We start from the raw sequence: 21,925 nt of genomic DNA, 5'->3' as shown, positions 1-21,925 counted from the left end.
CTGTATATATATTATTTTCCCTCTAATGGTAGGTGGTAGTAAAGTACTTTTACTAGGTTATCCAGCACAGGTAAATTTTAGGCAGGTTTATTCTGCGAGATAGGCATGTCTGTCTTTATCTGGGGGGCTGGGAGTGGTCAGAGTGGTGGATGTGACCACCTGCACTTCAGTTCTAAGGCACGTCCCCTGCTTCTGAGGAGAATGTTCTAGAAAAGGGTCTGGAACTGGAGTGGCGGACAGCTTGTGTGTGAGCCCTGACCAATACCCAATTGGTATTGGCAGGGGGTGGGCCTCGTATATAAGCTGAGGTGATATGCCACTGGGGGCAGAGATGGCTGGGTGAAGTGAGGAATGGTATGTTGGACAGTCGCAGGAGGACATCCCCCTGTGGGGGGGGGGGGTGCGCTGATCACAGGAGAAGGCCGGGGAGAGCTGTGTGGAACATTGCCTCTACATGGTCATTGGCAATTTCTCTGCCACCACACGGTCGGTTGGCAAGGAACTCCTGGAGCAGAGGGGCAGGAGAAACTGTTGGTATGCATGGTCCAGTTAAAGTTCCTCATCAGGGCTGTTGGAAGGTCGGTGAGTGTTGCCACAGTGGGGCTGGAAGTGCCATGGAGTCTGAAGAACTCTGTGAGTACGCGGTCACTAGTGGAGTCTTCATCAAACACACGATGGATGATGGCGAGTCCTGAATCAGAAAAGAGACTATGGGGATCTGTGTCAAGTCGATGTAGCCTGCAGGCTCATGATTTGCAGTTGGGCTGGCTGGGAACAGTAGTCCATATTTCCTAGAAAATATGCTTTTAACCCACTGGGCCTCTGGGGAGAGGTTCTGCAGGCCTCAGGCCTAGTGGCAGCGAGCAACCAGAGCCACAGTAGGGAGGCTTATTCAGAGTGGACCCCTACTCTTCAATAGAAGAGGATGTCCTATTTCAATACAGTAACTTCAAGTTTGTGCATTAGGAAACGAGCTATGGGCAGGAGGTGAAAGATCTAAAAACATTGCTTTTACATGGTTATTAGTGATGTCTCTGCCACCACATGGTCAGATGGTAAGAGAACTCTAAAGCCCCATACACACGATCAGATTTTCTGCTGAGTTTTTCCTTCAGATTTACCAAAACCATGTAGTAAAAGGGCCTTGCCTGATTGCATACACATTTAAACTCCTAAGGTTTTGACCTCATATTATATGGTTTTGGTAAATATGAAGGAAAAACTCAGCAGACAATCTGATAGTGTGTACGGGGCTTTAGATGGAACAGTCTGCGGAGGTTGAGCTGCAGGAGGAAATTCGTACGTAATTTAAATTTTGCACATTCAATCTTCTGGCTCTAACTTTATTCAAAATGTACTAAAGCCTTAAATATGATGGCAATAATTTATCCTACGGACATCATATATTCCTTATCCAATAAAAACAAAAACAAAGCTCACAAAAGACTGTTCATTGTCTCTGGAAGTGATGTATGAAGTCTGGCAGTGGGGTGATTTGGCGGATTGTTTATTAGCTGCAACACCATGGAATATATGTGTATCTGTATATATATATATATATATATATATATATATATATATATATATATATATATTAAATTCAGAGCCCTATGTCCGTGAGAGATGTGAACCACATAAATACGTCAAAAGACTAACAAAGTAGGCCTGAAGTGTGCCCTGGTCTGCTGCACGGTATGCCAAGATAAGTGAGTGGATGGTTTTGTAGAGAATGTTTTAAGAAGGGAAATGGGTGGGTGGGTACAGCACACTGGAACCGACAAAGACCAGTGTGGGTGGTCTTCTAAAATACTCCGCCCCCCCGGCTCCTCGCAAAATTTCAGCAGGCCACCATACTGGCCTTCCTATTTATGGTCGGAGCCCTATGTCTGGGAGACATGTGAACCACATAAACATATCACAAGTTTAACAGCATAAAGAAGACCTGAAGTGGGCCCTGGTCTGCTGGATGGTATGCCAAGAGAAGGGGCAAAGTACTTGGTTAGGGAGGTCATTATTTGAGATGATAAAGTCCTACTGGCTTGCTGAAGGCTTGTAACACTTCTGCTTGCGAATTGGGGATGTATCGAGCAAAGCAAGTGGATTTCCATCTGCATGACGACGTAGTCCGCCACTCCGTTTCATGATGCATCTGACGCCGCTTCAATGTGGAAGGATTAAATGATAGATCACCAGTGGTAGCACAGGAATAAAACACTATCAAATGTCAGAGGCTGCTGCTACTACCGGAATGGATCACACCGTATCCACTTAATATAAAACTAAAGATCTGTTGGAATTGCGCTGCCCCTATATTAAATAACCCTCTGAGGGTGATAAGTATAATGCCTAGTTACACAAATCAATAGTGGAATATAAAAATATATATATATATATATATATATATATATATATATATATATATATATATATATATATATATATAAATGTCTACTAAATAATATCAAAAAGTGCAAAGTGCTACATTAAATAAAATAAAATAAACACACCACAGAGGTGATAGAATACAAATAAATTAAAATCAAGTGAACAAAGGTAAGTAACTAAAAATTAAAAAATTACTATTTTGATAAAGTGCAGAGAAAATGCAGAAGAAAAAATAAATAAAAGTAAACGCACTACAGAGTCAATTGAAAACCTCCACGGAAACTCAACTGCTTCAATTGAGTGCAAAGCCAAAAAACAGTGAATTGATCATAAAGTGCCAAGTGCGTCTTATAAATGTGCAAATAAGTAAACACTCTCCAGAGGTGATATAAGTGAACCACCCTAATAATAAACAAATGATATACAAGAAAATAAGAGAGTATACCTAGACCAAAAAGAGGGTACCCTCTCCTGATCACATGGAAATAAACTTTAGAATTAAACAAAAAATATAGTAGTAAACGCACTACAGAGCCGGCTGTAACACACGTTATATCAGAAATCAGCAGAAAGTGCATCCACAGTCAGCGTCCTTCCCGTCCCTACGCGTGACATTACACCATGTGACTTCATCAGGGGATCTGATGAACGTGTCACGCGTTCACGCGTAGGGACGGGAAGGACGCTGACTGTGGATGCACTTTCTGCTGATTACTAGAAAAAGGCTTTTTTCTATTAATGTGTGAGTACCCTGTGTATGAAAAATTTTAATAAATGCTATTTGTGAAATACTACACTATGATATTCCCTCTCTATTAATCTATTGGGTCCTCTGGAGCAATAAGAATAAAATTTCTGGTGAACAAAACAAGGAGAAGGTGACCGAATTTACCAGGAGAGAAGACATATAAAGAGATCTATATACCTCTATGCGAATCCCTCCTTGCTATTGGTAAGGGGCCACTGCCCAATAAAGTGTGATCACAGCGGGATTAAGCACTGGGAGATCCACACCTCAGTTGAATTTGCACAAGTTTGCACAAAGCACTTGCACTTAAAGGAGACCGTTGTTTGTTTATGGACTTGAATATTTATATCTTTTTTTTCTTTTTGATTTCAATATGAATATTTAATCTATAGAGGCCGGATTCATTCTGATATAACGTGTGTTACAGCCACCTCTGTAGTGCGTTTACTACTATATATATTTTTTGTTTAATTCTAAAGTTTATTTACATGTGATCAGGAAAGGGTACCCTCTTTTTGGTCTAGGTATACTTTCTTATTTTCTTGTATATCATTTGTTTATTATTAGGGTGGTTCACTTATATCACCTCTGGAGAGTGTTTACTTATTTGCACATTTATAAGACGCACTTGGCACTTTATGATCAATTCACTGTTTTTTGACTTTGCACTCAATTGAATCAGTTGTGTTTCCGTGGAGGTTTTCAATTGACTCTGTAGTGCGTTTACTTTTTTTTTTTTTTTTTCTCTGCACTTTATCAAAATAGTAATTTTTTAAGAGACTGTTTTTAGTTACTTACCTTTGTTCACTTGATTTTCATTTATTTGGATTCTATCACCTCTGTGGTGTGTTTATTTTATTTAATGTAGCACTTTGCACTTTTTGATATTATTTAGTAGACATTTATATATATATTTTTATATTGCACTATTGATTTGTGTAACTAGGCATTATATTTATCACCCTCGGAGGGTTATTTAATATAGGGGCAGCGCAATACCAACATATCTTTAATGTGGAAGGATTGTTCAGATTATCAGCCAGTGTCAAGGCCTAAGTTAAGCAAGAGGAACCTAAGGTGTCTGGTGAACTGGATACCACTTAGAGGGTTTGTAGGGAAAGGTAGCAATGGGCAAGACTGAGAGGTTGGATAGATGGGCTAACAACTGATCTAGAATCGCCACTGGGCACCAGGCATTGTGGGTTTGGAAAAGTTTGATATCTACCCTGGGACCAGACTGTTGCGTTTTGGACACCACATGGTGCAGGATAAAATGGTTCTGGTGGCGTGTCGGATGGCTTCTGCACAGTACCTGGCAGCCGGGGGCTGGTGACGGTGAACTCGCTCAGATGCAAGAAGCCATAGAAAGCCAGGTAGATGGCTGCTTGAATGATCAGGCTGGGCAGTAACCCGAAAGGGTAACTTGAAAGGATGCTAGACATGTCTCTGAAAATGGCATTAGTGATGGGTAGGCGCTTGCTACTGGTTTAGGGTTGCCTGTGGATACCGTGTAGGATGGTTTTGACTGCAGCGAACAAGGATGGTTTGGTAGGGTCCTGTAAGGAGATGAAATGCTGGATACCAGCTAAGTAGATTCTGATGGTATTGTGTGACAACGCCAGCTGTGTGTGGTAATATGATATGAAAGCCAAGATGCGCTTGAGATCTCCTGTTAATGCCCGGGGTTTGAGGCAAGGAACCTGTCATAGGACTTCCAGGCTGTATGGTAGGCCTTCAGAGTGTTGAGACATAATGACTGATTTTAATGAGGCGGATCGCATTGTGTAGGTGTTGCTTTAATCCAACGTTGGCTATGACCAAGGTGGGATAAGAGATGTGGCCGGGTCGGCTCCAGGTTCCTGCAAAAAGAATGATGCAAAGTTAAAGCGGGATAGTGCGTCTGCCAAGAAAATGTACTTGCCCGGGCTATAGATGCAGTGTACATTAAATTGATGCTGCAGGGATAGTTGCACCAGCTTGCTCAGGAAGGACATGGCTAGCGATTTGGACTTGCCTTTATATTGGCTGTGGCCTGATTGTCTGTGGCAAATGTCACTGGTTGACCTGCCCAGGTGCTGTCCCAGACTTGAGCTGTTGCCACAATGGGATAGAGTTTGAATGAGGAGTAAACCCGGGAATCGGGAGGTTTTCTGGTGGCCATGGCCCTGCAAACCAATGATGGCCAAAAATTGCCACGAAGTATATAGAGGCTGCGGTGTCCGTGACTACCCAAGTTGAAGAGGATGCTGAAGGAATGGACATTGATATGCCATTCCAGTTCGTGAGAAATTCGACCCACATTGACAAATCTGCTATTGCTGCGGCGTCTAGTTTAAGAATTTGTTCAGGATCTTGCGCCTGCGAGAATAAAACTGAGGTGTGAGATGGACCGGCCTGAGGGATGATCCCCGTGGCGAAGTTAAGCATGCCAAGCAAAGATTGTAGTTGTCTCTTGGTGCACCCTCGAGTAAGGATAAAGGTGTGAACGACCGTCCTGATGCAGGTCAACTTACCGGGAGGAAGGCTGGCCTGCATGAAGCGTGTGTCAAGCATGACGCCCAAGAAGGTAATGGACTGTGCCAGGCCTTCCACTTTCTTTTCAGCTATGGGCACATTAAGATTATTAAATACCTCTCTCAAGCTCTCTAAATTTACTGGGGGCTCACCAGGTTTTTTGATGAGCAGGAAGTCTTCAAGATAGTGAATCACTTTGACAGATACGACAGGATCCAGGAAAGGGACTGGGCAAACGTATCGAACAGCTACGGGCTACTTTTAGAGCCAAATGTCAACTTGGTGGCAAAATAGTACAAGCCTTTCCACTTGATTCTCCACTTGATTCCATGCCACCGTCGGAGGTATGGCTCAATGGACAGTAACTTGAATGCGTCCGAGATGTCTGCTTTGGACAGCCAAGTGCCTGCTCCTATGCAAATGATAGCTTGAATAGCTAGGTCGACTGACGAGTACTTGAGGGGAAAACTCATCTGAGGATATTGGGGAGTTCAAACTTGGGATGTGAACAATGAGGTGCTGACAAATCGTACACTAAACAAAGTTTATTGGAAAACTTGCCCTTGACAATAGGGCTGACTCTCCCAGACAGTGAAAGGTGACTTGGAAAAGGGGCTGATCATGTACCCGAGTCTAGTTCGGTTTGCAACAAAGTGCTAACTTGTGGGTGGCAGCCGAGAGTAGGTTCTTGCATTCGTGGGTCATGTGGGGAAGCGTGATGAGGCCGGTGTGGAATCCTGAGATGAACCCCTGCACAAGGAAGGCAGCCAAGGAGGTAGTCGGGGTGAGGATAGGTAAAACCCAAGCCACCTGACGTGCACATGGCCTAGTCACGGGTAATTTAGTTGCTTGATGCTGCACGAGACTTTGGAATGTGCTTTATGGCATGCTAGGCAAATATGAAGGAGCTTGCAGTGCTGTAGCTGCAAGTCCTGAAATTGAAATGATTACAGATAAATGCGCCCCCCCACTGTCATCCTAACTTGTCCACCTGGGATAGCTGTGTGAATGCCGGCAAGTTTTGAGCAGCACTAGGTGGAGGGATAGCTGGGGAGGCATCTGCCACCTACCTCGGAGCACCAGTTTGCCATATGGAAGGAAGACTGGCAGTTAGCAGATAGTGAGGAGCGTAGGCTGGCGAATAGTTCTGTGTTGCTGGTGCTCCAGTTGGTAGTAACCTGCAACTGAAAGAATCTAGCTACTGCCTTAGCTGAGAATGACTGGCGGTAGTCATAGAATGAAACACACCCCCCCCCCCCCCCCCCATACTTGTGACCCAAATCCACTACTGCATGCAGATATAGGTCCAGTTCTTCTCTCCTGTTGGGGATGGCCATGCAAAGAATATCTCTGACCATCCCAAAGTCTAGCACAAACTCTGTGACAGTGAGTTTGCGGTTAAGCCTAGACTTCTTTTAGCTTTCAGAACGACTGAGACGTTGTAGTCTTAATATCTACAATTTAATTTGGCTTTATTATACTTTATTTAGAATATGAATTCTCCATAATTGTGTGAAAGACGACAACTTCAGATTAATATCTCCAGATATTGACATGTTGAACTGAAAAAGTAAACCTTTAACACCTGTCAGGATTTTGATGGATATTGTAAATCTTATATATGCTTTTCAAGACCTTTTCCTATGTAACTGCTATTGTGTTTTAAAGTCCAAGATTCTCTTCCCCCACTTCCTGTCATTAGGAGAGTAGTCTGTGTGCCTGAAGAATACCAGATGTTGAAAAGCTCAGGTGTCCACTCCTTAGCCCTCACCCTTGTGAGAACCAAAAGGGGAGGTGATGTTAATAGGATAAAGGGGGGGGGGGGGGTGTATTACTTTTGGCGCAACTTTAGAAGCTTTGAGTTCATATAAGCAAAAGCTTGCTTGAAGACAATCCCTTCTTCACCTACACTCAGCTCTGACTACAGCCATCTATTTCAGCACACAGATTTCTCTTCAGCATACAAAGGGCTATTCAGCCATTTTAAAAGCCAAGACAATAGAACACATGGTCTAAGACTAAGAATTCTATCTTTTGAAACGAATGAACAATACTAGAATTTTTATCATTTATGAACCAACACATTCTTTTGTATCATTGTACTATTTTTGTAAGTATTTTTCTACTTTGGTGTATACAATAAAACGCACATTTTGATTTACGCTGACTCAGAACTAATTAAGGAAATTCGTCTCACAATCGTAATTTTGTCTTAACAACATAAGACATTTATTACATTGGCTCAGCCAGACAGTCAATCATACGTCGGAAGTTTTTTTTCAACTTCCTTCCTTTGATCAGAGGGGGGAAAAAAGTGATGAACGGAAATTAACTCCGCAAAGATTGAAAAGAACCTAGAGAAAATTATGATATTGATTGTGAAAGACCGGAGAATTTCAGATATACAGAAGTCTTGACAGAATGTTGAATTCGAGTTCAGCGGGAAAACTGAAAAGTTTTTTTATATTTGGTGAGTAGAAAATTAATATGGAATTTGTAGATGTTTTAGCTGATGAAAGTAAATTGGAATTTACAGGTTTATCGAAATGGGTCTCTGATGCTGTTTTATGGAAATCTATGTATAATCAATGCTTTCAGGCAAATACTGACATTGAGAAGGATAGATTCTCATTAGTTAAAACAAAGAAATTACGTACTGTAATGAAGCTAGTTAGTTTTTAATACTATGGCGTTTGATATGCCAGGAAAACAAATGCAAAGTGTAACAGAGATTGCACAAATGCAGGAGAAGTTATATATTGAACAATTATTGACTGAAAAAGTTAAATTGGAACATAAAATTAATGCATTATTGCAATCGTTTAAAGTCGAATTGTTTTTTTGACTCAGTAAAAGATTGAACATGAGAATATTATAAGTTTACTTAGAAAGCAATTATTGCAAGCTCAGTGTTCAACAAAAATGGATGCTCTTGAACATGTGACAGTCAGATGTGAAAGTTAATGATGTTGACTCAGGAATTGAAACAATTGAATCTTCTGATGAGTCAATTGTTAGTATTTCATCAGACAATGAAAGTGGGAAGTCAATTGACTTCAATAATACTGATATTAAACAGAAATGTAAATTTCCATCGCCATATGCTCAGAAAAGTTTATGCAAAAAGAGCAACTCTTAAATGTTTTGTTTGCAAACGAGAGGGTCACATAGCCAGGTTTTGTTTCATGGCTAATAACTATATACAAAAGAGGTTGTATTATGCGAAAACCATTCCAAGGCATTATGAAGTATATTCTGTGCGCTGGTGTAGTAATTTGAAGTATAGAGGTCATAATAATCAAACTTTTTTCCCTTCTAAGACCCAAATGCAAAAATTGCAAACTTAAAATAGTCCATTAAGACAGGAAAGGTATCATCGTGTAGCATATAATACTGTGAAAAACAATGTTAGCAGTCCTTGAACTGCCTGGATGGTAAGAATTTTCTGGTTGATGCTTATTTGCTATGAAATAAGGTTATGATTTGAGCTTCAGAGATTTGGTTTTGACGTTTGGAATATTATTGAGGACTTTGATATATTTTTTATATTTTCAAGGATAATCCTCTGGATTATTTATTTTTCCTTGTTATGATTGTTTTTATTTTTGTGTTGTTCAGGCTGAACATTGAAAGGTTTAGTTCACCTGAAAAGGAGGGTAAAGAACAGCTTTGTACTCAATTAGTAACTGAATAAGTTTTCAGCTTGGTACTCAACTAGCAACTGAATACCTTTTTATGTTTAAGACAACAGTTGGCTGTAGGCAGTAGAAATACAGCCACATTAAATTAGCTAAGAAAGCAGATTTGTATGGAGAATTAGTGATTTCATCCTGAATGGTTCAAATTTATGTTGCGAAGAAAATAGACACACAGAATTCTTAATTTGTAGAGAAACGTGAAGGGGTGATTTCTTTGCGTTTTTTTTTTTTTTTTTTCTCCGGGTGTCACAAGATCATTTGTTTTTGGTTCATTAGAACAGGATCTTGTGTCATGACTAAAGACTAGGGTTTTTGTGTTTCATATACCACAACACCTACAGGTGGGATTCACTAATGATGATACTTTACCAATTGTTTGGATGTTGATTGATCATGTTTTTTCAGTTTGGGTATAACAGCACACTGTTCCATTCATTTTAATGGGTGTAAGAAAGTATTCTTCTTTTGAGCTAAAAACAGGAAGGAAAATGCTGCTTGTGTTTCCCCATTATCTTTTTTGGGTTTTCGCCTCAAAGAGGCAATAGAGAAGTCAAAATGGTTGCAGATTTTATGCAAAAAAAGGTCCCTCTACACATTTCTAGTTGAGAAAGGAAGTTTATTCATGATAGTGTCATTGCATTACTTAAAAATATAAGTCTTTTATATTACAATATTTCTTGATTGGGAGATTAAGAAATAATTTGGATATATACTGATATGTAGTATTTGTTTTAAAGGTAAAAAGGATTGTATATGTTTTTAAAATGTTTTTATACATAGTACTCATAGGGCTATTCTTAGGAATTTTAGAATGAGTAACGCCCATTGTTTTAGAAAGGTGGGAGGCAAATTGCTCATTCAAAAGTCGCGGCATTCTGAGGAACTGTATAGCCCAGCAGAACTTTTAAGCTAGTCGGAAAAAGGTGGGAGTTGGTGTTTTAGGAGTAGAATCTTGTAACAGGAGAGGAGACGGTCAATTAATGGAGGGCACACATTCCAGAGAGATTTTGACTCCAGCACACACAAGACATTAACAGCATGAAGAATTGTTACATCCACACATACATTAGATTTAATCCTCATTGTAAGAATAATCTATTTTTGATATTCTACAATTGATATTGTTCTTGTAACATTTTGTTATTGTGTTATTAAACCAAAATTATCTTTTGTACAAGATAAGTGGTCTATCAAGTTGACTTAGAATGGAAAGGTTTATTTAAACTAAAATTAGATGTTGGCACAAGTCTAAGACAGAAGGAAAATGGTGATTTAAGAATTGTTACATGCAAGACCACACCCAGAGATGATGAGATGCATGTCACAGGCGGAGCTAAAGTTTCAGTAGTTGGAACATGGAAAAGTAATCGGGAACGTCCATTTGAAGTTTTGGATGTTCAAGGGGTACAAATACCTTCTCAGTTCAGTGAAAAATGTATGTAGAAATAAAAATGTGGATATAACAAATTGTATATGCCGAGATAATGATGCTACATTCCTTTTTTCAGGAATTAATTCTAAAAATCTAACCTGGAGGAATCGTGGATCCCAAAAAGATGAAAAGATGTCAGCTCAACAAAAGAAAAGTTTTAAAGAGAGAAAATGTATCATCACAGGATTCATCTTTTCCGTAGTGACAATTTTATCTGTGGTAAAATATATCACAAACTGTTCCAGCTATGCGGAGGTTAACAGGATTGAAGAATTACACAATAAATCATTGCATTATTCAGAAATAAGAGAGATGTAGACATTATCAATACAGATGAACTAAAAAAATAAGAACACTGATACCATTACAAAGGACAAAAATGAGTTCTTGATATTAATGCATAGGACAAAAATCATAATTTTAGAGATGTTAATACAGCAGAAGATTTGTATGTGTAGGACAGGGATATGATTGCCATTTGCAATTGTATTTCATTCACAGCAATAATATTGAAATCAAAGTTTAAAATAGAATCCAAAACACATTTTGTTAAAATGCAGGGATATTATAGACTAAGCAACAAAACCGGAACTTTTGAATGTAATATATTGTTGAGGAGTTTCTGGTCTATATATTTAAAAGGTAATGATTCAACAATGTGATCTGGAGATGTTGTTAATACTATGCCAAGATCTGGGAAAATGCTTTATCCCAATTTTATTACCTTTTTCAAAGTTTCGTGAAGATATTAGATCCAAAACATTTAAATATAATTTGAGATGAAAAAGGGGACGTTGTAAGAGCATGGGAATTTAAAATGACAAGAAAATTTACTCTAAGGGTCAAAATTTGATATTTCTATAGTTTATACGATTGCTCCAGAAATTGTTTTTCCACAATCTATGAAAATTATGGAAGATAAAGATAATTTGCATTTGATATGTAATTCAAAAATATCTTTACCTCAAAATTCATTGTTAACTTGGAAAAGGAATGAGGAGTTTTTGGGTAGTTTTCTTTACAGTTCTACTATCATAATTCATAAAGGAATTTTTGGTAGTCTGAATTGGATCAATGATACATTTTTTTTTCCAACAAATGAGAATATCTTTGAATGATACTGGTATATATGAATGTTGCATATCAATAGGAAATTATCCGGTGAAATGTGCTAAGGCAAGTGTTGTAATGTCTCCAAGGGAAAACTCCATGTGTTTATAAGAAAAGTTTCTCTGCAACTCCTTTTCAGATTAACCATTTCCAATCCAGAACTCTTTTGAGAGAAGAAAGGTTTGTCATTATTTTGTGGAACTTTAATGTTTCAGAATGGGTTTTGGAGTTACGGATTCAGTTACACATGACAGAACATTTGGAGTTATTGAATCAAAGTCTGCGTGATTGAGACATGAATGTTTTGAATGGATTTATATTTGAGAATATGATTTAGTATTCTTATTTCAGAGGGGAATGTTATATTCTTAAAATCTAAAATTTAATTTGGCTTTATTATACTTTATTTAGAATATGAATTCTCCATAATTGTGTGAACGACAACTTCGGATTAATATCTCCAGATGGTGACACGTTGAACTGAAAAAGTAAACATTTAAAACCTGTCAGGATTTTGATGAATATTGTATATTGTATATATGTTTTTAAAGACATTTTCCTATGTAACTGATATTGTGTTTTAAAGTCTAAGATTCTCTTCACCCACTTCCTGTCATTAGAGTAGTCTGTGTGTCTGAAGAATACCAGATGTTGAAAAGCTCAGGTGTTCACTCAGCCCTCACCCTTGTGAGAAAGAAAGGGGGAGGTGATGTTAATAGAATAAGGGGTGTGTGTATTTCTTTTGGGGCAAATTTAGAAGCTTTCAGTTCATATAAGCAAAAGCTTGCTTGAAGACGATCCCTTCACCTACACTCAGCTCTGACTACATCCATCTATTTTAGCACACAGATTTCTCTTCAGCATACAAAGGGTTATTTGGCCATTTTAAAAGCCAAGACAATAGAACACATGGTCTAAGACTAAGAATTCTTCTATCTTTTGAAACTAAATGAACAATACTACAATTTCAATCATTTATGAACCAACGCATTCTTTTGTATCATTGTACTATTTTTGTAAGTATTATTCTTCTACTTTGGTGTGTACAATAAAACACACATTTTGATTTATGCTGACTCAGAACTAATTAAGGAAATTTGCCTCACAATCGTAAGTTTGTCTTATCAATATAAGACATTTTTTAGATGTCCCCCCCAGGAATATGACTTGTTGTCAGCCATATCGTGAACTGATATGAGGACGGTCCAAGCTCTGGGAGATTGAGTGTCTCGGCTTCTTGAACCCGCAGAGGGTGACAGTGGGGCGGAGGAGAAGTGCTCGCTGTCGGCCTGCGACATGGCTTTAGCTAAAAGACAAGTAGGGGAAATGTATATGTTAACTGCTTAAGGACTGCCTCACGCCAATATATGTCGGCAGAATGGCACGGCTGGGCACGTACCGGTACGTGATTCTTTAAGTACTCAGCCTTGGGTCGGGAGCGCGCTGCCGCCGGCACGATCCTGGTCCTAAGCTCCGTGGCTGCGGGACCAGCGGACCTGATTGCCGCTGGTGTCCCGCCATCGGGTCACAGAGCTGAAGAATGAGGAGAGATCTGTGCAAACCTCTCCCCGTGCTTCCCTGTGTGGCTGTCACCGATCGTCTGTTCCCTTTTATAGGGAAGGATAATCAGTGACATCACATGCCATGCCAGGCCATGCCCCCTACAATAAAAAAAAACACATATCATCATACATAACACCTAAACTGCCCCCTAGTGGTTAACTCCTTCACTGCCAGTGTCATTTACAGAGGAATCAGTGCATTTAAATAGCACTGATTGCTGTATAAATGACAATGGTCCCAAAAATGTCTGTCCGCCATAATGTCGCAGTCACAATAAAGATCGCTGCCATTACTAGTAAAAAAATAAAAAAAAATGCTATAAAACTATCCCCCATTTTGTAAACGCTATAACTTTTTGCGCAAACCAATCAATCGCTAATTGCGATTTTTTTATTTATTTAGATTATGAAAAAAAATAAAATGTAGAAGAATATGTATTGGCCTAAACTGAGTTTGTTTTATATTTTTTTTTTTTTGGGGGGATATTTATTATAGCAAAAATTGTCGCTCTATTTTTGTTTATAGCGCAAAAAATAAAAACTGCAGAGGTGATCAAATACCACCAAAAAGCTATATTTGTGGGAAAAGGACGGCAATTTTGTTTTGGGAGCCACGTCGCACAACCGCGTAATTGTCAGTTAAAGCGTCGCAGTGCTGAATCGCAAAAAGGGGCCTGGTCGTTTGGCTGCAAATTGGTCTGGGGCTTAAGTAGTTAAGTTGTAAAGGTAGGAGGGGACAGATGCATTGGGTCTGTAAAGGAGGAAAACGAGAAGGCCCGGAAAAGGAATGGCATAGTGAAGAAGCTGGTTTGTGCACAAACGCTGTTGAATGGAAATTTAGAAAACTCAAAAGAATGCGTGGCAACAGAGGTGACTGGCCAGGTAACCAATAGCTCAGGTGCCCGTCTGTACTTGGTATAAACCGGTGAACCAGAGCCCCCAGGGTGTACTGGGGCGGGGAGCTGCAGTCTGGTATTCCAAGTAGGAGTGTTGCAATCTGTAGCTTATTGACATATGTTCGACCTGCTAATGCTTGCACTGCCAGCAAGCTTGGCGTTGAGTGACCTTGTTTGCGTGGTGAAGGATCTTGCTTCAAAAACAGAGTGACGTGCACAGAAGTGTGTGACTGTTACGAACACCTCAGGAGCAAATCAAATCATGTATGTGAAGTAAAATGTTGTGAAAGAGTGCTTTAACCTCCTCAATACAGGGCACTGAAACCCCCTTCCTGCCCAGGCAATTTTTCAGCTTTCAGCGCTGTCACACTTTGACGATTGCACGGTCATGCTACACTGCAATCTGTCAAATTATCATTTTCTTCACACAAATGGCTTTCTTTTGGTTGTATTTATTCACTCCTGGGTTTTTTTATTCATTTTTTTTTTTAAGAAAAAGACCAAAACTGTTTGGAAAAAAAAAAAAGTTTTTCTTAGTTTGTCAGTAAATTTAGTAAATAAGTAATTTTTTTTTTCTCCACTGATGGGCGCCGATGACACTGCACTGATGAGGAGGCACGAATATGCTGCACTGGTGGGCACAGATAGGTGGCAGTGATGGGCACTATGTAATAAAAAAATTAGGGACAGGGGAGTCCCATGAAAGCAAAAAGAAGAATCAACCATGGCTTTGGATACAAAGTAAAAAATTGGCTTTTATTGAAACGTGTGTGTGTGTGTGTGTGTGTGTTTTTTTTTTTTTCCTGTAGAAAGATCCTGCATTTTTTATCTCATAATGCTGCAGCATACTTTTATGGATTTTTATATTTAGTGAGATATACAGTGTTAAATAGAATTTTTACTATTTCCTTTTTGCATACACTTGTTATGTTGTGTATGTGGCCCCTCTCCCTCCGTTTTCAATAAAGCCAATTTTTTACTTTGTATCCAAAGCCGTGCTTGATTCTTCCCTTTTTTGCTTTCATGGGACTCCCTTGTCCCTAATTTTTCTATTACATAGTGCTTTTTGCTTATGCGGTAGGTATCCCGTCTTTTATTTGACAAATCGGCTGATACTTTATCTAGGCGAAGGTGGATAATGGCCACTGATTGCTGGCACTTGTGGGCACGGATTGCTGGCAGTGGTGGGCAATCAATGGTGGCACTGGTCGGCACTTAATTGTAATCAGGGCACTGATGATCAGTGCCCTGATTACATACCTAGCTATCCGCTGTGAGGAGATGCTGCTGATTGCCTTTTCTCACTGTGTTTACATGTGACCGCCTGTAATTGGACACAGCCAATCATATGGTTTTAGAGCCGCGGCTCTTTACACAGATCGGGGGCACGAGAGAGTGGTCATTCTGAGAGGTTGTCATATGACGTCCACCCAGAACAAGAGCCGCACCGCCCAGCCGTCATTTGATGGTGGATGGGAGGCAAGTGGTTAAGGAAAATGCAAGGGAGGATCCCTTTAACTACGCACCTGACTTGATGCCCTAGCTTGTGAAGTCCTGTTTGGGGTCGAGAACTGGGCCGTCTGAGAACCTGTAGTAAGGAGACATAGGATATCGATGAAAAAAGGGGAGTTTTAAAGAGCTGTTTGGGGCATGGCTGGCCCCCTGGTGAAGGTGTGAGCCTTGTTGTCAATGTGGGTTTTTTTTTTTTTTTCTTTTCTACCTGAGGGAATACCGTCCAAACCTGGTGCAGGATGGACCAACTAGAACTCTACTGACCTAAAGGGGGAAGAGACAGAGAATAGGTGAATGGTCCGATTTTTCCACTGGAGACTAAGAGTGGCCGATTTGAGCCACTTGCAGAGATACTAGCAAGCAAGTAGCCTTATCAGGAAGGCAGAAACAAAGATAGCGGAATTTGAGCATGCAGGGATGACTGACCACAACGTACGATTTTTAGATGGAGTGGGATGTGTATGTTTATGCTTGATAAGAGTAATGTAAAGCTGAGGATCCATATTGTTGTGCCGCCACGATGTCACGCTGATGCAACTAGATTCGGATCGGGCTGAAGAGCGTGAGGGGTGTGGTGTGTAGAGCCGAGGATCCGAATCATTCTGCTACTGAGTTTGTACTGCCAATGCAACTTTTGGATTGGACTGGAGTGTGAGTAATGGTGAGGTGTGCAACGCCGAGGATCCAAATCGTTGTACCGCTGATACGACTAGACTCGGATTGGGCTGAAGGGTCAGTGAATGGTGTGGTATTTAGGGCAAAGAATTTGGGATATATACCAGCGATGTGACTTGATTCGGAAGTGGATGTAGTGCAAGTGAGTTTCGTGGATTTGTTTGTGCCGCCGAGGCGCCTTGCTACGAATAGTCCTGAGCAGTGGGCTGACACGAGTCGTTATGTCGTAGATGCGACTGGACTCGAATGAGGTACACAATCTTTACGAATGGGTGGTAGTGTCTCTTGAAAAACCTACTAGGTAAGAATACATGCAAATGATGTGGTAAAATTTCTACAAAGCGGTGGAATAAGGCAAGGGTTTGGGATATGTGATGACAGTTTCCGAACGGGGAACGTGATGACCAACAGTTTGTTTGTAGGAAGAGTAATAATGAATCCTACCTGCGACGGCCTAAAATTCTAAAACAGACTCGCGAACACACAGTGAGCTGGCAGTCTGCTTGGTGACTTAATGCCGTGCACTGGAACTGACACAGACCAGTGTGGATGGTCTGCTTAAATACTAGCACCCCCCCCCCCTCCCCCGGGCTCCTCACATAATTGCAGCCCACCATACGGTCTTATCTCTTATCAGTGACAAATGCCCTCCAAGTCAAACTCCATCTTGATCTAAATGTATTTTGTTCATTATGGGTAACAGTATTTTTATAGGGATTGATTTTTCAGCAAGAAAAATTCACTGTGCCTTGCATAACGCATACATTGTCTTCTATGCAGGCACAGATTATATCAAGACCACTGTATGTGTGTATCCGGTTTTTACGTGAAGGACCTGAATGTTCTCTGGAGAGATCTGGCCAAGACTGTTGCAATACAAACGGTAGCTTATACGTTACCATACCATGTGAGTATACCCTTTTATGCGTGTTTTACTGATCCTTAAGCTGTATTTTATTCCATGTACAAGGACTTTATATTATGCTTTTCTTACTAGCTAACCAATAGATTTCCAGTGCAGCACTGGACTGGAAACCAGAAAGACAAAGAGCTGCTGTCACTGCTTCCATCACTGGAAAATCTAACCCATGTGGTGAGATCTCCATCTATTTTTAACTTCACATAATTTTTTGTATTAAATTGCTATCTCTGTCAACACTTTATTCTAAATATCCCCAAAAAAGGGTTCAATTGCAAAGAAATCAGATTTGCAGAAATGTGTATATTTCTGATGTGTTTTTTTGTTTGTTTTTGATTTTCAGGTCATACGGGCATAAACCGTTGGTTAGACAGGAAAAACAGATATCAAACAGCCAGACTATAAACCGCTTGCGTTCAGTTAGGATCAGGAAACAGTATGCCATAAGAACCTGATCAAAGGTCCCCAAATGATTTCCTCCCAGTAATATGTATAGAGAGATTTGTGAAGGAGCAAACCTGACAATGCATCTCTCCAATGTAAAACAATAAGAACAGTGGGAAAATGGTATTCCCTGCAGGACCACGTTATACTAAATGGAGAAAAGTATGTAAGAAAATATGAAAATAAAAAATTACAGCACTCACAAAATAAAATGAATTTAACATGCGACAACGTCCATAAAAATTGTGCAAATGTGCTCCAAATAATATCTACGCCAGGGTCGTTTTTAAAGCAGGGCAAAAGGGGCAGCTGCCCTGGGCCCTGTAATTGTTGTAGGGCCCAAAGCAGCTTCCTCATACTTGCCAACTATCCATTTAAATTTCCTTGTCTCTTGCTGTGTCCTGATATCTCAGTGTGAAGTGCGGCTACTAATGCTGTCCAGCTCTGCCCTATTGTGTACAGATGACTCACCTGCAGACCCTGTGTTTACATGTAAATAACCAGCATTCATATGTAAATAGCTGCATAGATATGTAAATAAAGGCAGCGTTCCATATGTATAGCATGACCCCTGGAGCGAGGAGATGTGCTGTAACCTCTAGCAAGGAATCAATGAGCAGTATCACTGTACAGTAATCTCAACAAGCAGAAATCATGTGCTGTAACCTCTAGCAATGAATCAGTGAGCTGTAATGTGTGCTGTAACCTCTCGCAACCAGTCAGTGAGCGGTAATGATGCGCTGTAACCTCCTGGCAACCAATCGCAATAGCTGCCTGATCTGATTCAGTAAACTGATTTTGAGTCTAGCTGCTATTTATTGTATATCTCGGAGCAGGTGGAGAGCAAAACTGCATTGGGGGGGGGGGGGGGGGTGCCCAAGAAAAGTTTTTTGCCCAGGGTCCAATCAATATTAGACGGCCCTGATCCACTCCCCCACTAACTGAAAAGAATGGACCCCTGGCTTTTCAGCCCAGGAGGCAATCGGGCTTGATCTTTGGCCATAAATGGCATATCCTTGAAGCATCCTCCACAAATCTTCCCCACTCGTGATCATAAGGTGAATATGGCACCAAAAAGTAAAGGAAAGGCTAATGGTGAAGTACTGTTAAACCGCTTTATTGCACTTAGTGGATAGGTACACAGACTAGAAGAATTGAAGTTTTGTAGTAAAAAAAAATGATATTCCACTAAAAATGAGTGCCTCCAAGGATACCGGTATTCATGGAGGTCCCAGAAAGGTGAAGTGCCTTGGCTCATAGATGAAAGGTTGAATGAAGAGCACTATAGATAAAAGTAAGAGTCAATATTCCCACAATGCACCTCACTTGAGCTATGTAAATGCTATTACTTTGAGAGTTCCACAACTTTCTCAATAAAAATTAATCATCACATTGCTGACGATGCCAAAAAAAGGAAGGCTTTGTTACACATTTTTTGGTCTTGTACAGATATCAGAGTTCTGGGCAAAGGCCAGATGCTTGATTCTCAAAATAATGGGCATCCACATGCCAGAAAACACTACAGCCTTCCTCCTCCATTTAACCCCAATGTTGTTGAAATGATAAACATTCTTTGCTAATAGGCTTACAGAACGCAGCTAAAGCAGTATTCTGCTCCTTTGGAAATTGAGGTGGTGAACCCCTCCCCTCTACCCCTGGTCAGTTTTATATTTTAACATTAACAAAATCAAATTGATGGAGTAAATCATGGTATTGGAAAATCCATAAGGAAGATTCTTTCTGCAAAATGGTTCTTCTGGAATGGGTTTACTTGTTTTCTGGAGTACCATGATGTGTTGGAATTTGATCACAAAATCTTTGAGATGACTGTTCATCTCAGATTGGTCCTCTGAGTTTAGGACACCTTGAGGGATGTCTTTTGATGCATGTGACACAGATTGCAGACATACCTCCTTCCCATTCTAGAATCCCCCAACCCCTTTTCGTTTTCTCCATTTCTGAATGTTTTTGAGATCCAGGTTTAAAAAAAAAAAAAAACAGCTAGCATGCCAAATTACCCCAGACCTGCAATTTAAACTGGGAATATTACCCTAAGTTCGTCAACTCTGAAATATTATGTCTGGGAAGGATGGAGATGGCCAATTTTGAAAAACGATTTTGTAGTTTTAGGTGTTTTTTTTTTTTTTTTTTGTTTACAAATTTCATGCTTAACCAAAATCCGAGAAACTTCTTCTTTTTTAAATATTGTCAGATATAATACATTTGGAATTGCTAGTTTTTCTAATGCCAGTAGTAATTATCTTCTGACCTAAGACTTCAACATTGATGTCATACCTAATCTTTTAAGTACTGCTGTACGTACAGACCCATTAACATACATACAGTCACATATACAGTGCAGGATTGAAAAGCTTTTGGCTTAGGAGCAAAAAAAAAAAAAAACATTTTAGTCCTTTCTTGGTAAGGCTAGTTTTCTACACTCTAAAGGAATTGTACCAAAGTCATGTTTTATTGCCACATTTCCTTTGACAATGCCCACATCAGCTGTATTTGTGACTACTGGTGTTTGGTTACATGACATTTCAGAGCCACAAAAGAGGTCAGTGCTGGTAGATGTACTCTGCTAGTAATTCCAGATCTGACCAGTGTGTCGGCTGTTTTGTTATGTTGTGTGCATCTGATGACAAACGGTTCTATTTCAACAGAACTTGTGCAACAAGCTCTAGAAATGTGTGTGTGTTTGTTTGTTTTTTTTTGTTTTTTTTTACAAATATCTGAAAAGTATGGTGTGCACTTGTATTCAGCCCCCCTGAGTCAATAACTTTTGTAGAACCACCTTTTGCTGCAATCACAGCTGCCAGTCTTTTTGGGTATCTCTCTACCAGCTTTGCACATCTAGAGTGAATTTTTTGAAACATAGCTCAAGCTCTGTCAGATTGGATGGAGAGCGTCTGAACAGCAATTTTCAAGTATTTCCACAGATTCTCAATTGGATTTAGGTCTGGAATTTGACTGGGCCATTCTAACAGATGAATATGCTTTGCTCTAAACCATTCAATTGTAGTTCTGGCTGTATGTTTAGGGCTGTTGTCCTGCTGTAAGGTGTTGCCTCCGTCCCGGTCTCAAGTCTTTTTGCAGATTCTAACAGGTTTTCCCTCTAAGATTGCCTTGTATTTAGCTCCCTCCATCTTTCCATCAACTCTACCCAGCTTCCCTGTCCTCGCTGAAGAAAAGCTGCCACCACAATGTTTCATGGTGAGGATGGTGTGTTCAGGGTGATGTGGAGTGTTAGTTTTCCGCCACACATAGCATTTTGCTTTTAGGCCAAAATTTAATTTTGGTCTTCTCTGACCAGAGCACCTTCTTCCACATGTTTGCTGTGTCCCCCACATGGCTTCTCACAAGCGGGACTTCTTATAACTTTCAACAATGGCTTTCTTACCACTCTTCCATAAAGGCCAGATTTGTGGAGTGCATAACTAATAGTTGTCCTGTGGACAGATTCTCCCATTTGAGCTGTGGATCTCTGGAGCTCTTCCAGAGTTACTATGGGCCTCTTAGCTGCTTCTCTGATTAATGCTCTCCTTGTCCAGCCTGTCAGGTTGGGTAGACTGTTAGGTCTTGGTCGGTTTGCAGTTGTGCCATACACTTTCCATTTTCGGATGATGGATTGAACAGTGCTCTGTGAGATGTTCAAAGCTTGGGATATTTTTTTTTTTTTTTTAACCTAAACCCTGCTTTAAACTTTCCACAACTTTATCCCTGACCTGTCTAGTATGTTCTTTGGCCTTTATGATGCTGTTTGTTCACTAAGGTTCTTTAGCAAACCTCTAAGCGGTTCGCAGAACAGCTGTATTTTATACTGAGATTAAAGTGATTGTAAAGGTACATTTTTTTTTATTTATCTTTCTTTTTAAATAACATATACTTACCTCCACTGTGTAGCTCGTTTTGCACAGAGTGGCCCCGAACCTGCTCTTCTGGGGTCCCTTGGCAGCTCCTTCCTCCCTCTGATGACCCCCTCGGAGAAGCGCTTCCCTGAGGGCGGTTACCTTGCGGGCGTGCTCCT

The 21,925-nt window shown here is 40.2% G+C and overlaps 1 protein-coding gene across 1 annotated transcript in view; it reads left to right on the top strand.

Annotated features, from left to right (window-relative positions):
• Positions 1 to 21,925, top strand: part of LOC143974521 (CTD small phosphatase-like protein 3) — a 76,508-nt gene that overhangs the window by 43,959 nt on the left and 10,624 nt on the right. The window contains exons 10-11 of the mRNA XM_077476005.1: positions 17,313 to 17,439; positions 17,530 to 17,625. Coding sequence (XP_077332131.1) covers positions 17,313 to 17,439; positions 17,530 to 17,625 — 223 coding nt within the window. The remainder of the gene's footprint in view (positions 1 to 17,312; positions 17,440 to 17,529; positions 17,626 to 21,925) is intronic.

This window comes from Lithobates pipiens, unplaced genomic scaffold (assembly GCF_037356315.1).
Source record: "Lithobates pipiens isolate NorthernLeopardFrog02 unplaced genomic scaffold, aLitPip1_a1.2 Scaffold_13, whole genome shotgun sequence".
NCBI classification, from domain to species: domain Eukaryota; kingdom Metazoa; phylum Chordata; class Amphibia; order Anura; family Ranidae; genus Lithobates; species Lithobates pipiens.
This window is presented reverse-complemented; position numbering and strand designations above follow the sequence as displayed.